The 16,673-nt window shown below is 38.6% G+C and overlaps 1 protein-coding gene across 1 annotated transcript in view; it reads right to left on the reverse strand.

Moving 5' to 3' along the window:
- The window catches only part of LOC124170745 (sterol carrier protein 2), a 40,932-nt gene that overhangs the window by 17,831 nt on the left and 6,428 nt on the right, over positions 1-16,673 (reverse strand). The window contains exons 4-7 of the mRNA XM_046549672.1: positions 13,167-13,357; positions 12,826-13,063; positions 11,141-11,396; positions 8,301-8,454 (exon numbers count right to left, since the gene is read on the reverse strand). Of these exons, the coding sequence (XP_046405628.1) occupies positions 8,301-8,454; positions 11,141-11,396; positions 12,826-13,063; positions 13,167-13,357 (839 nt within the window). The remainder of the gene's footprint in view (positions 1-8,300; positions 8,455-11,140; positions 11,397-12,825; positions 13,064-13,166; positions 13,358-16,673) is intronic.

The following is a 16,673-nucleotide window of genomic DNA, read 5'->3' on the forward strand; positions in this document are numbered from 1 at the left end:
TATACGTAGAACATGATGGTACTCACTGAGTGCAGGGCTCGTAATTATTCCAAATAAAATGTTGTTTCCCTAACGACTACTAAGAGTTATATTCTCGAGTATATCAGCCATGGTCCTGTCTACCAAATGAATGCTTCATAGTCTTATTGGATTTGCAGTAGATTTTTTTCATCACAAATTTGCTGTAATCATGCCTCAGGCTAAAAAATTACAAGAAACGCAGAATAAAATTAAGATAGAAAAACTTGCAGGCTGCTAACAGATAAAGCTTAGCAACCTGTATAAATCATCTAATTATGGCTATAATCCGTTGGGATCATATTAACCTAATTGACTATGAGCTCTAATTGATATGAATAGGATTAAAATATAAAACTTATTTACATGAAACCTCCATGCTACTATAAGGATGGGCACTTTTAAAACTACACTAGATTATTTGCATCTGGTCCCCTAATACTGCTTCTAATGTTCCATGATAAAGGAGCACTACTTAAAACATGCAGTTTATTTATTTATTTATTTAGTCCAAAAACAGCACGAGGCCAATTACAGAGGACTACAATAATAGGAGAAATAATTACATAACAATAAGCAACGTAACCAACAAAAACAAAAAAAATTCAACAGTAATTACAAATAATAACAAAGAATAGTCATCAGGTGGGGCGAGGAATAGGGGGAAAATTACGATAGTGATGGTGCAAGTTGGGTGTGGGATGAAAAAAAGGATCAAAATTTGGAACACATTTGGCATATGAGTTAATGGAAGAAGGAAGTCTGAATAGAAAAGAACGTTTAGAAACAGAAAGGCGGGGGGTGAAACAATGAAATAGGTCACTCGACCTCGTCGTGCGCGAAGGAACACGAAGCGGAAAAAAAGAAAGAAGGTCTGATGATCTGTATTTGCCATTAATGATATTTAAAAAGAGTCTCCGGTCATTGAGGATACGGCGATCAGCTAAAGTAGAAATGCCAAGAGAGGATCTAATCTTATTGAGGGAGAAGTTACGAAAAGGCAAGTGGCGGTAGCGGACAACAGAAAGGAAAAAATTCAATGGACGTTCCAGGAGCTTTAATGAAGAAGGTGGGGCCGAAGACCAGATTTGGCTGCAGTATTCTAGGACCGGAGAGACACAGGAAAGGAAGAAGGTGCGTAGAGCAATTAAATCCAACACCTCACTATGGCGATACATCATACCCACCAAAGACATAGCGCGGGTGGAAATGGATTTAATGTGCTCACGAAAGAGCAGCTTAGAGTCAAAAATAACCCCTAAATCCTTCTGAGAGGTGACCGAAGGAATATGATGTCCAGATAATCGGTAATTTATACTCAGGATAGACTTGCGTAGGGTGAATGGTAGAATGGTAGACTTGGCTGGATTAATTTTCAGACACCAAATCTCAGACAATTGGTCTATGGCATCAAGAGCCTTCTGCAGAGCAAGGCAGTCATTCGGGGAATCAATCTGTTTAAAAATTTTGCAGTCATCTGCGTATAATAATATTTTGCAATTGGTGGAGGAGATAATGTTTTGGGTTGGAAACACATTCGGAGGAAATTGAGGCTATATAGTTGGTAAAGTCTAACTTAGTCAGATAATTGGCATGACGCCGAAGGTTCATGAAAGTTTTTAATGTGTTGGGGTTAGGAAAAAGTTTGTACAGGCGCCAAGCGCTTAGCTTATTTTTTAAAACAAAAACTGTCTCACTGGTCATCCAAAGTGGGTTCAAATGGAATCAATAAGTTCCATAATGACTATTTCCAGAGAATTCATTCCTCCCTGAGAAAATGTTTTCAAGTCAAAAACAAAATATTAATTCAAAGGTGAAACTAATGAAAATAAAAATATACAAATACATAATTGATACTCAGTTGAGTTCTCCGAATCCAGCAATGTTGGAGCTTAGATGTTGCTGTGTTTGGGATTTTGCTGGATTTCCAATGCTGTGCTAGTAATCAGTATGATTGCAATGTTTTTACGAGGGAATTTATTAAGCTATGACAAAATAAAATGAAACTTTTAAAAGTATACATCATTTATGATCAATAGGAAAGTAATTGTTTCTAAATTCACAAACAGTCATATTCAACCATGAAGTAGCATTTCAAAACAGCCAAGTGATAAAAAATCTATAACATGTACAGATTTATGTATCGCAGAATATATTTTATTTTTATAGGCCTAAAAATAAAATAAATGAAGCATTTTTATCGAGTTAAAAATCCCTTCTCATACATAAACACCGTCCTTATTACAACTCAATGACCTGTCTGCTCTCTACATCGTCAACGCTCGTCACCACATGGGTGCTTCCATTTGTTCCAAAATCCATCTATACATCGGGAACCACTGATAGAGGAAGATTCATGCCGGTGTAAAAAGGGTTTCTTCGCACAGGCAAAGACAAAGCAAACAGGCTCCCCCCATTTCTATAGCTCCATCTCCAAATGCCCTTCTCCACAAAGTGACACATCTCGGCAGTGATGTCTGGACGCAATGCATAACAGTGCTACAATTTTATATCAGGGGTTTTCAACAATTTTTAACAAATACACTTTCACGAACAACCATGCCCTGGATAGGGGCAACCTACCCAGGTGGGACTCGAACCTGTGACCTCTAGTTTGGCAGGCAAGGACTTTACCCCGCTGCCACCGAGGCCGGCAAAAGTGTTATAAGATTTATCATGCGTCCTATTGCTGGATAGGGAATTCTTGATTGGGGGTGGTGAACATTACCTGGTAACACTGACAACTGTCCACAACCAACTTTAATCTTTCGCACCATTGTAGTTAGTACTCTATGAACATGAAATGCCATTCTACGCATTCATTATGCTATGAAATATGAATTGAAAAAAAACCTCAATTAGGTGCATAGTATCTCCCAATGCTGATCCACCTTGCAGCAATGAATCACTGCGCTGGTGTGTGGGAAGGGTAGAGTTTCACCACAGGGACCAAATCCCAGCCTTTTTCCTTCAGCCCACTGAGGAGGGCCACTTAGTGTACCGAAATACATATTCAACCTGTTCCCCGTCCACTTCACACCGTCGACCAGCTCTTCCTGGAGCTTTTTTCTCTGGGAGTGTTGATGCATTCTGTTAATGAGTGAATCTGTGAGTGACTATTTGTCTGAGTGCTTGCATGAGTTCATCAACCAACAACTAGGCATCCTTGGCAGGATCTCTCCAGCCCTATGAAGGATCCCAGGTTGTCAATCAGGAAGCCTTACTTAGGGTCCCTTCAGTCATCACAAAGGATCTTGCTTTGGCTGTAAGCATGCATGAGTGTGGGGTGAGTGAGTTTGGCTAAGTTTTTTTTCCAGTTAACAAGGCTGAGGCTGAGATTCCTTCAGTGAAACTCTCTCCTTCCCACATACCAACACAGTGTTTCACTGTTGCAAAGTGGATGAGCATTACATCCAATTGAGTTTTTCTTTCTGCTGAAAACAAAATTCCTGATATTTTGCCTGGTTCCAGCCCCAACTTATTCGCTTCAGCAAGAATCTAAGGGGCATCTAAAATTTGCTTTGTTTTTTGAAAAAAATGAATCCATTACTTAAAAATATATATGCCTATTCATACAATCATTCAAAATTGTTTTATAATTAAAATAAATTACTACTTCCACTATCTAAATCACAACGAGATCCCACAAAATATTACAAAAGAGGCAATGAAGAAACAGACAAGTTTTTCTCACTTTTCATTGTCTTGCTAGTTACTTATCAAAATTAACAATAATTCACCCATAGATAAGGGTTGACTATTAAAATGATGGCATATCATTCATTTAAGTATCATATAACATCATTATTGATTCCATGTTGGCAGAACTATTGGTTATAGAAGGATGTACACTTCACGAAAATGCAAGAAGTGTCAAAAAATGGTTACTTCTTCTAAATAAATAAATGTACCTCTTCTAAATAAATAAATGTACCTCTTCGAAAAAAGAAGACCTTCCATGTGTTAACTCAACACAATAAAATAAGCTTAACTCAAGAGAATTAAATAAGCTAATGTGATGCAAACTACATTGTACAGTAGACTCTTGTCAATACGAACAACGTTATTACGAAGTTCTTGTTATTATGAAGCAAATCGTTGGTCCTGACGAAAAGGCCTATCTAAGCTATAGTAAAAGGAACGTTATTACGAAAATTTCGTTTTTACAAAATTACGAACCTCAGTCCCAGTCCCGGCGGTTACAAAATGAACTTAATTACGAAGTTCCACGAATAAGCAACGGCACTTAGGTGGAAATACACTACGCTAAGTTTTAATAATCAGCCACGTTTAAGTTCTTCTTGTGTACTGTGCCCAAGAGCGTCAATTATGGTTCTTTCTTCAGTTTACACGCAACATCATATAATATGCTTCATTACTGTAATCATTATGACCCACTCATAACCGCTCGTAAATTGGACGTACAGTTAGTCCTCTTCCTACGCACATTCGATTTACTAACTTTCAGAAAACATTCAAAAATTTCAAATTTTGAACTTGGTGCCTTAGGATTTGGATGACGCGACGCGGTGTGGCGTAGAGGAACTCACACTTTGGGCACAATCTGAACAAAGTATCATCGGATCCGTGTGAATTAAGTAACTGTTCAGCATTTCCCCCATTCTTTCTTACTGCGGAGAGCGATTTATTTCAGCTCCGGCTGAGTCGCATGCCCAGCGAGATTAGTTCGTCACAATCGTGAGTTAATGCACAATTGTGATGCAGTGCTGCATTCTGCAGGATAACCGTACTCCTCAATTCCTTACATACAGTCCAGCCGGCGACAGTTGTCTGATGACAGCACAATAGGAGGGGCAGAAAACCCTCTGCCAGCACGGTTTGCGGGCAATTGCTGTCCCCCAAATGCACCTTACACCCTCGCCTAGTCATACAATGTTTTCAAATGCATATGGAGCACCGAAATAAGCCTGATCCACCAAAACAAGCCCTTTCTTCGAATCACCAAAACAAGCGATTCTTCCTTTGGGTCCTTCGTGCTCATCGTCTCTTCCGCCTCCTTTCTTTACGGAGCCTTTCGTTTACAAGTGAACTGGGCGTTTCCCTTTCGTACTTGGCAACCTCGCCTCCTACCCCGACTTGGACCATTCTGCCTGTCATTGGACAACTCTCGCCCGGTGGACTGTAGGTTTATCAACTTACAAGGTCTTGGAAGGCATCTAGTTTGTATATCGAGGACTTCCTGTGTTCGGGAAGATACCAACCCTCGATTGCATCATGCCGCATTCATCTATTGAGAAACTGAAACAAATTTTCCTGTTTATGTATATTTACACAAAATTTAATCGCATTTATTAAATACTTTTTTTTCAACGATTCCTCCAAGAAACGTTCATACAAACTTCATTATTACAAACCTCCGGTTTTTCGGTCTCTTGAACTTCGTAGTAACGAGTCTACTGTAATCAGATAGTACGCTACTTGGCTAATGTGCTTCAAACTTATGATAATGAAATGGACAGTAGGTGCATAACTTCGCTCCCGTATGTACCCTAACATGTTGGGACATACTTCAAGACCTTGCCCTCCCTAAATCATAATGATTTAGACACCTAACCTTCAAGTTGGGGCATAGTTTAAATGTTCCATATGCACAAAATATCAACTAAAACTTGATCACAACAATACACCAATTTTTATACACAGCACAGCACTAATTATCCATTGCCATGGATGGGGTAGTGAAAATGGACAGTAGTAAAAGATGGATAAAGGATTCACAATCATTTTACCAGTAGTATTGACATAATTTCTTTCAGTCATGCTTTCTAAAAGTCTTCTGTGACTAACTACAAAAACACTAATCATTCCTTACAATTATTTTCAGTGTGGGATAGGTTTAGGACAGATAGATTATGGAAATAGTCTGTTAAGGGGTCTCACTACCTTGACGGACAGTGCCAATGCAAACTACCACAATTTTTCTTTTCTACTTAAACATTGGCTATTGAGTACTCAAAATTTTCATTATATTATAAGGCAAAGGTGAATACGCACAGCAATAGTAAGACAAGCCTTCTTTTAAAGCCACAATTAAATAAAATGAACTACAAAGGATAAGTTTTTGTTAATAGCAAATCCCGTATTTCAGAGCAATTTCAAACAAAAATGAAGGACCATTAGCTTCTCATGCTTTTCGAGATTCGTGTGCCCTACCAAGGGAGTGTACCCCCTTAATTGAGCATTGGATGATTGGCCTATTACTGTTCTTATATCTTTGCTTCCTTTTAGTACTTTCCCTAGTTGTAAATATGGTATTAGAAAGCAGAGAACTCAACTTGCACTTTTAATACAAACTCTTTAGCAATTACAGCACTGAAAATCACATTTCCAATAAATAGAACAAGTCCCATCGACTACTCTGCATAACTACACACACTTGTGCTTCATACTTACACCAAGAGAGTTTCAGTTCCCTAATGTTTTAGATTAAACCAAGAGATTTTCTGAATGAAAGCCATTCTTGCTTGCTCATCCAAGCCATAATTGACATTGAGCAATTTTTCACAGCAAGCACTTTTTAAAACTAGATGGATGACACTAATGAGCTGAATTCAGGAACAGAAAAGTTAATGATATTGCACTAATTAGGACATGAATGATGGAATTATCAATCGCTAAATGTATTTAACGCTCAGTTAATGACACACATATGGGCTCAACATTTCTCCTAGTTGCTGGATGCATGGCAACCAACACTTAAGCACACATACTAAAAGAAACTTAACTTCCGAGTACAAAAATTTTGAAGTCCTTGGTCAATGACAAGAGCACAAAGCAGTTGAACCACATTACAAGGCTTGTAAATGCTACATTTTTAAAGTACATGCCTAAATAACTATTAAGCACATTGGCACCATAAAAAATTAAGGGATAGAAAAACAAAATATACAAAGGAAAAGGGCAAAAGCGAAATGAAAGGTGGTAAAATAAATTTTGCTTAATAAGTACAACCATGTATCGTATCAACTGAAAAGAGAGCGGTGTGGTGGGGTTGAGATGAAAAATGATTTGTACTCATGCAATGAGTGAGAGAGCTTGGCCCAAGTCAACTTAGCAGATCTCCCACCCACAAATATGCAAATGGGAAACCCTCCTTCAGAGAAAATCCCTTCACAGGTCAAAATGTTCCTTCCATGGGTCTTTCTCCACAACAGTTTCAGTGTGGGAGGGTCCTCATTCTGGTAAGTTTATTTCAGTTACACGGTGAATGGTTCAACAGCACTGCTTTTTGCCCTCAACAAAAAACTTGGGAACTTTTTGTACTCAGAAGAAGTCCTTGTTTTCCAATTTTCAACTCATGTGCGTACAAAATCATACATTGAACATCCATCGCATTTTTAACTAAATGAATTTTTATAAAACTTTTTCCAAGGGTGAATAGATAAACTGACAGGCGAAATTGAGCGTAGATCAGCAATTACATTTTCCGCTTGAAAGGTAGCAGCATTAAGTGGCCAAACAACCGCCCTGAGGTCAGAAAGATTGAGAGCCACTCCAGATGATGTTTACAACTACTGCACCCTACTACGTTGCAGTCTTTTTCTCATCTTACCTGTTCTCTGGATACATTTTAATAATTTTACACTCAATGTCTCTATTTTCACTGACAGATCAATATAAGATACTATTAATAGTTCTCAACATTACAGCAATAATCAACAAACTCTTACCAGCTTAGACATTGCCTAAAAAGCCAAGTCAGCAGAGCTAAGGGACGAGTACGAGTTGTAGTGAAGAAAGTGTCCACCACGAAATTTAGGACAAGATGAATGATGACTTAGGCTACTGTTTCATATTACTTAGCACTAATGACCTTAGTCATCAACACACCCTAGCACCCTTTCTACCACTCCATGAATTCGTGGGCACACACCTAAACAGGTCCAGAGTCCAGACCACCCTAAAGACTGGCAGGTGAGGGTATGAGATAACGGATCACCCAGGAGCAAGGAAATATAAACAGAATTGCCTCAAAACCTCTTTAGCTGTAGCTGTAGTCGTACTGTGAATATACTCCAAATTTTCTTACCCATAGTCCAATAGGCAGACACAAAGATCTCACTTGAATAATATGTAAAGAAGAAAACCTAGCCCACTTCAGAAAAAGTAAAAATATCTACATTCTTGATAAAAAAAGGGGCAAAAATACAAATACTTCACAAGGTAACCTCAATGAAATAAGCTCTTTTTAAGTTTAAATCCTGTAACTGAAAATTTCTTAAATGACTGAAGAGCACATCTTGAAATTTGATATCAATTACCTCTTTTTCTGTGGGAACCCAAGTTTATACAAGGCCACCACAGCAGCACCCCCCAGTCCAATGTTATGCTGGAGAGCAAGCTGAGCACCTTCCACTTGTCTTTTCCCGGCCAGCCCGCGCAGCTGCCAACAGAGCTCTGCACACTGGGCCAAACCTGAGAACGTTAACATACAGTAAAACTTTGATTTTACGCAGTTGGAGGGACCGAAATATGGGCACTGTGTAAAATCAAAGTGTGTAAAATCAAGAGTTGGTATTGAGGAGGAGTATAGTTTTCAGGATAGCACTTGCTCATTATTGCTCGGAAAATGAAGCCTAATAATCTTATTTACTCAAAAGCAACACCACAGATGAGGTGTTACCTTAAGAGAAACAACGTTGCATTCCTGAACAGTGTTTCCCATGGTTGAACAAAATGGTTGAAATTCCAGCATTTCTGGCACTAAGATTACTTCTGTTACCCAGGAGAAATTTCGGAATGGTGATACTAAATGGTCGCAGAGAACCTAATTTTCGAAAATATTCTCATTAAAAGCAGTTTTCAGGATATCCGTTTAACCACCTGCAGACAAACAAAGATTGGAGATTGAAGAAATGAGATACCTGAGGATTAGTTTAAAGTTTACCGGGACTAGCTGCGGTGATAACTTTTACGGGAGTCACCCGCAACTTTCGCACGATACCTGAGGATAATCATCCAAATTAACCCCATTAACAGGGAGCAAACTTTTGCTAATACATCACAAAGGCTTTACACCCTCTGGGCCTGGGTTCAAGTCCTGGCAGTAGCAGAGACTTATCAGAGTTGGCCCTATCCCTACTTGAGTCTAATGTGGAGGGCACTTCCAGTGCACCACTCTGTCCATCAAATGGGAAGTTAAGTCCTGGTCCCTTTTGAGCTTATCATTAGAACCTGGCTAATGCCAACATAGGGTTCCTATCCCCCCAGCCCTTACTTCATGGCGCTAATGATCCCAGTCGTTGGTTACCTCCAATTAGCATACCATAGATAATACGGAGCACACAGGACCCGGGATATTCGGAAATTCAGATTTTTCCGGTGCTTAGATCACTTTTTTTAAATGAGCTATTTAAATGACCGCATAACTGCCGTCATGCCGCCCGTGATGAGTAACAAATGACTAATAGTCCGGAAAAATTTTCCTTCTTTATAATTTATACGCATTAAAAAAGCATTTCCCCATGAAATTTTAGCATTAGTAGATTGACTCCACCGGGAATAGCTTCTCTGTCGGCATTCTTCCGCGAATTCAGCGCCGGGACCTTCGACTCACAAGCCGTGTGACTCAGCTTCACGTAATATTTTGCTTCCCCATACATGATAACAACTCCGGACACTTTTTGTATTTCGATTTAATGGTACCAAGCCATTCCTGAGTTTAAAGGGACTACCTTATCACTCACGTCTTGAATTTGACTTCAATTATTACATGACGATTGACGACTCGAGTTATTCTCCGAGGGCATTAACTCCCGTTCCGTTAAAACGCTTGCCTCCTAGCGGAGTTAAGCTAATACCTATTCAAGTTCCAACCATGTTTAATTTAAACCCTCTGACAACGAGATACAAGTTGAGTCGGTTCTGATAAGCGCGCAGCGCAAGCAATTTTTCCCCGCCTCCATTTGTCCCGCAGTTGTGGGATTAGCCTGGGAATGAGACAATGCATGCTGCTTTTACCATCGTGTTGAATCACCATCGACTTACGTCCATACTAGAAGTACGACTATCTTTTTTGGATCACCTTGGAAGCCAAGATTTTGGCACGGGAGTATTTTTAACGACTCATTTCGCCGTCATATTTCGCTGGGGCGACGGAAAACATAGCGTTGGCAAAATTCTAAAAAGCCTTGCGTTGGGGATAGATATTCCGTAGCTCATAATTCTGGATATAAACAGCGTCGATCAATAAGTCGAATAATAAACGAAAGGTGATAATGTTAATATCTCCAGCGATCATGTCTTAATCAAAAGTAGTTACGCATACACGGCGATTGCCGTGTGTTTTAGGGTTCTATATCCTTCTACGGCGAATTTGAACTAAGAGCGACATTCGCGTGCGTAATGGAGCCTGAAATATTACTGAGAGGGCTCACGGGGAAGCAATAATTAGATTCGCGATGTTTTTGGTTTCACGCTCAACAGCGCGACGTCATTTCAACCGTTCCTGTATTCATTTTTGCAACTCATTGAGACGAAATAATAACCTAACTTCATATTGCTCTAGTCGGATTTTCAAAACAAGCCGAAAGACAACTGCGTAAAATCAAGATTAGTGACTTCTTAGGGGATGGGGTTATGCTGCGCAAAATCGAAAAACTGCGTAAAATCAAGAAAAGATGTAAAATCGAAGTTTCACCATTGCAATTCCCTATGCTTTCCGGCCGGACTTGAGTGCCGCTGCGTAAAAACGAGACTTGATGTAAAATCGAAGTGCGTAAAATCGAAGTTTTACTGTAGTTACAAAATTCAACCTAAATTTGCAAAAATTACTACCAATAATGCTCTTCAATAAAAACAACCAGAGATTACTAGCATTATATAATACTGCAAAATGTCACAAAAAGATTACATCAGCTTACTTTTACAACCTTTTTTCATTCAGTGCTACCACTACTTTAAAGTGGAGCATGTTGGTCTAAATTTGTCAGAAAACTAACTGAAAAAATGTTGGTACACAGTATAGGATAAAAACTGCTTCACAATAAATCACAAAGCTTTGCCATACTAGAAAGCTTTGTCATACACAGAAAGGACTTGAAACAAGGAAAGGGGAGAAAATGGACAGTAGTAATCCTAAATATATTATTGCCATAATTACCAGTAGCACCAAGAGGATGGCCCTTTGATATAAGCCCTCCACTAGGGTTAATGACGTATCTTCCTCCATAAGTATTTTGTCCTTGATCAATGAGGTCTCCAGCTTTTCCCGGAGGACACAAACCCAGAGCTTCATAGGTGATCAACTCATTGGCAGAGAAGCAGTCATGCAACTCAATCACATCAACATCCTCAGGCTTATATTTACACTTATTGAAGAGTTTGGTAGCCGCTGATTTCGTCATGTCATAACCAACCTAAAAGAGTAAAAAAATATAATATAAAATTATATTAAAACTGATGAAATAAATCAGGCCTTTGTAATTAAATTTTAATAAAAATTTTTAAAAAATTGTAACCCCAATCTAAAAATGAAATGCAAGGAGACTAAATTTGCTCAAACCCTATTTTGTTTATCATAGTGGACCTGATACAGAAAAAAAGTCATCATGCGGCAAGATATCATTCTCTTTCTCAGAATCTATTGCATACAGAATTTTTTAAAATAGCAAGACGATCAACTATTCAATACCATCTGATTACCAGAAATACCCTAACAGATATGATCACCTAACATCCGTACTTTATTAATTGTAACTTGGAATATATTTTCAGGGTGTTTTTAACCAGTAAATAATTCTAAGGCACTGTTTTTGTAAGAGCAGACGATGTAAAAAATTTCTCAAACAATTCTCCCGCACCAATTTTGTAGGGAATTCAATTTTAGACAAAATAATTACTAGAAGTTGAACATAGATTCTTATTTGCCGGGCTCGGTGGCAGCGGGGTAAAGTTCTCGCCTGCCAAACAAAAGGTCGCGGGTTCGAGTCCCGCCTGAGTAGGTTTCCCCGGTCCTCAGCATGGTTGTTAGTGTATGTTTATTTGTTAGGTTTGTTGAACACCCCGGAGTAACATGGCCAATAAGAGCTGTATCCGGTGGTTTGAGAATAAAATAAAATCAAATAAAATAAAAAATATTACTTCCCTCCAAGATAATTTCGGCTTAAAAGGGAAATTATACCCAAAGCAATAGACTACAAATTAGTGGATTGAACAACCTACCTCTTGTCATGAATAGAACTTCATGTGCATGACCACATCACACCAGTTTGCTACATGCAGTCTTTGACTTACCAATACAATACATCCAAGAAGATTTACAGTTAAGTTGAGCAATAACAAAACTATAGGTAATTCTCAGAAGCAAAGCATTAGGTTTTTAAGAAAAAACTATTCCTAAAAGCCTCACCAAAAAATAAACATGCTACACTCCATTCATATGAATTCCTTTAATTTCCTGCATATCATTCATGACTGATTGGGAGGATACGGGATACCTGCGTGACTGCTGGCAATTGAAACTGCTCTTTCCCTGTAATTTATAGTCGTCTATTTATCATTTTTTTGCACCTTTTACCAAATTTGGCATAATTCACGATCCCTAGGTGGGAGGGGGGAAAACCCATGCCATGTTGTCCCAAAATGGCACGTGGAGCATTTGTTTGGCCATGAGGTGCTGGGAGGGCGCTGTGGGGCAATGGGTTGGGCACAGAGAGTTTCATAAACTTTGGCACTCAATCACCAAAACTATTGCCATCCCTCTCCCAGGGTTTATTGGATGTTAACAGTGAGAGGTTGTACTTGGGTTACAGTGAACAGAAGTTGTTTTTCTCATAAAGAACCTACCAATTTCATGCAACTACGATCGGTGAAAGTTGATGGAAGATCTGTGCTCATTTCCATCCCAAGAATTTCAACTGCTTGATTTTCTAAGCCATGCTTGCGGACAAAGTCTTCTGAGGCCAAGACAGCAGCAGCTGCTCCATCTGATGTTGGGCAACATTGCAATTTGGTCAAGGGTCCAAACACTTGAGGTGACTTCATGATTTGCTCCAGGCTGTATTCCTCTTGAAACTGTGAGTACCTACAAGATACAACAAAAGCAGCATGATAAGCTAACCTGTAATAATGTCATTACAAAGGAAACGTACGCTAAAATCATGATAATTCATGTCAAAATTACTTACGGGTTGTTCATAGAATGTTTATGGTTCTTGTAAGCTATTTTGGCAAGATGCTCTGGCTTGCTACCATATTTCTCCATGTGTTCCAAACCAGCATTTCCAAACAATTGAGCAGTTATAGGAGAACTAGTTACACCAGCAACTTCTGCCATAAGAAGTACATGCTTATCCATAGGACTTGTTCGATCGCTATACTGTAATAGAGAAAAGGACTTTAAATTGATTCAACTTGCTCCAGCTACAGGCAATGGTCATTCAGAAAGAATCTCATACCATACAATGTATGAACATATCTTTAAGTCTGGTTAATATGGTGGCTCCACAAAAATGCCATGTACGCAAATTGCAAAGTAGAGTGACTCTTTGATTGCAATATAATGTTCCATTTTCAATACCTTACTAGGCACATCAATGATAAAAATTTTAACCAGGAGTTAGAGAAACATTAAAAATTATACCTGGAAAGTATTTTCATTATAACAAAATAGAGAAATTTCCATGAAGTGAAGCCAAAGAGTGCCTTATTTTTTGTAAAAATTTCAGTTCGAAGACAATTTACAACTGGTTGGCTGCTGTATTGAGCATGAAACACAGGGAATAAAGTGGTGTAAAACTTAATAAAAGCAAAGTAAATCTAAAAAACAAGTCTCCTAAAGCCAAGCTGAAGCCCATGAGGAATGATGGGAAGAAACTAGCTCATAATCAACCATTTCCCGCACTACCCATTAAGGTCCCACTTTACAGGAGCCTTAACCTTTTTCGCAGCACCTAGGGGCAACCCACAGGCATAATAGCTAAAAAGGCACCCTTAAAAGCTGGGGCCCATGTTCAACCAACTGTTCATCAATAACACTGCTTTGTATGAACGCTAAAGGCATGAAGCTCTATAATGCTGCAGGACTCATTTCTATTCCTGAGAGTCAGCTGACTTAATACAAATTCTACATAAATAAAGCTAAAGATACTAAGATAAACATGATGGACATAAGCATTACATTGGCAAATGCTTTGGCAAACAATAATTCCAATTCAGGGTCTACAATAAGGAAAAATGTGAATTTTGCTAGACAAACCTTTAAAAAAAATTCATGGTGAAAACATAGGAAAACTATGTAAAAGATAGGAATTCAGAACATCATGTTAATTTCATCAGGAAAAAATAAGGGCTCCACCAAAGTAAAAACAAGGCTTTAAACCAGAGAGGAAATTAGCTTAAGTACGCCAAGGTTCATGAAATCTTTCATAAAGCTCAGGATAGAGAATAAGAATCAGAGAGAATTTCAGAGATACCAAGTATTTAAGAGGAAACTCACATAAGCTTGCTCGGTGATGAAAAGAGATGTGGTGAAAATTTTTTTAACGTAAAAATGAGTTTCACACAATAGCCTGATCACAATTAAGATTTTGAGCCACAAATAGGGTGGTTTTCTATTTTTTAATTGCCTAAATTGAAAGATTATTACTCCTAGAGTACATATTTCACGCTTTTAGACTTTAAAATAACGATATCTATTTTTTGCAATTAAATAAAAAGTGAATATTTGCAATTGGGCGAAAACGCGACGGCTACGTATCAATGCTGGGAATAGCCCATTGACGTCATTCTGGTTTCAGCTGCCTCCGTGTGAGGTGACCTTGGGGCGAGGCTTTGAGCACCGCTATGATGCAGGCTGCTAGCAGGTAGCGCTTGGCTTAAATAAGGATTATTATTACCCTAACAAAGGGAACTTTCCGACCTCAGCCAATTTTAATAGGTGATTATTAAGAAATGTTTCCCTGAGCTCTGTGCCTCATGCATGCATTGGTAATCTCAGATGATGTGAAACTCCAGACTACTTGTATAGCATCTGGGTCCCTGTGACATCACGTGGAGTGGCATCGCATGGGCACTAATCTGGCCTTTTTTAAATGAGGTTAAAACTGACCGTTAACATTTGCCTAAACTCCGATTTCTAAAACCAAATAATTTGTATATTATGAATATACTAATGGCAGGTAACATATCGCAATCAATGCCTTTCGTTTTCTTTGATGAAGGAAACTACCCTATTCGAATCAGCCAAAGAATAAGTAAAGTTATAATATTTATTCAGATGCATGAAATCACCAAGCAACCTCTCTTGCAACATAATATTTTGAATAGCCATTCACAGCTTTCACAATATCCAAGAAACGTTACCCAAAAATGCTGTCCAAAAACAGGTAAAACAAATATCTTAATGCATACAGCAATGTTTCCTTATAAATAAAACACATCGATTTAGTCTTCACCCTAAATCTCCACAAAATGCATTGCCTCACTTTGGCTCCATCTGGCCAAAATTGAACATTACCCCATCCCTATCAATAGTTTCTTCATGGCCAGTGGCGTAGCCAGGATTTTTGAAATGGGAGATTTACTGGAGGTTTTGGGGCCCTTCCAGGATGCATGGAAAACACAGAAAGGCAAAGAGAGTTCCGGGGTCCTCCCCCAAAAATTTTGATGCTGAAAACGTGATATTTAGGACTAAAAAACAGCAATTTTGTACGTGTATTTATCAAACAAAATAAAGTATATAAATTGGATGAAGTAGTAAAAGCTTCATAGGCTCAATGGGTGAAGAGGGTTTAACCCCGAAAACCATAATAATTGATGTAAATTGCATCCCTTATCTGAACAAGAAGTAACTAGCTTGTTCCATTGGAAACAAGTGAAACCATGGAAGAGAAAGTTTACCCATAGGTCAAGTTGTTTGCTTTGGAAATATCAATCACCACTCAACGTACAATGTTATGGATCTATAGATATCAGTCTATCACTTAACACGTTTGATACAAGTCGATGGTCACCCTAAGATCACTTGCAACTACCGCTGTCCGATGCCCCACAGTAGTGAAAGGTGGCAACCGAAATAAGTGGTCCATCCATGATAAGAAGGTACCAGCTTGATCACGACCAATATTTTTTCGAAGCCCTAAATCATGATTGATCAATAACCTATTGCTGGTTTTAAAATTATCAAAAACATTTATTTTTTAATTCCATTATTGGAAATGGATCATTTACCGAACCTTATTCAGCTATTACCTGCTAAGTTTAAAATGAAAAAACTATTGAAGCTACCGCACATTTCCTATGAGTTGGTGATGCCACTAGAGTTCACGTTCACTAATATGTACTGGGAGAACCACTGATTGTGAGAAGGAATCTCACACAAGAGTGAAAGTAACAACAAACTAAGGGAGGCTGAGGAGTAGCTCAAAAGTGTTAACACACTTGGTAGGAGCACATGGCATCCTCTACTAACCTACGCAAGTGTAAAGACTTGAGTTTCTGCTGTGGAAATACATGGGCTTTTTCACTTTTTAATCCCTATTGCAATCGACAATACAAGACAATTGACGAACAGTCTTATTTTTCTAACTTCTGACATAGGGGACATGGCATCGGCATGATCCTTACCTTTCAATGAATCAACGAAGTAATGATTTAAGCATAATACAGAGTAACTTGGTTGGTATGTTCCTCCT

The sequence above is a fragment of the Ischnura elegans genome, chromosome X (genome assembly GCF_921293095.1).
Source record: "Ischnura elegans chromosome X, ioIscEleg1.1, whole genome shotgun sequence".
Lineage (NCBI taxonomy): Eukaryota > Metazoa > Arthropoda > Insecta > Odonata > Coenagrionidae > Ischnura > Ischnura elegans.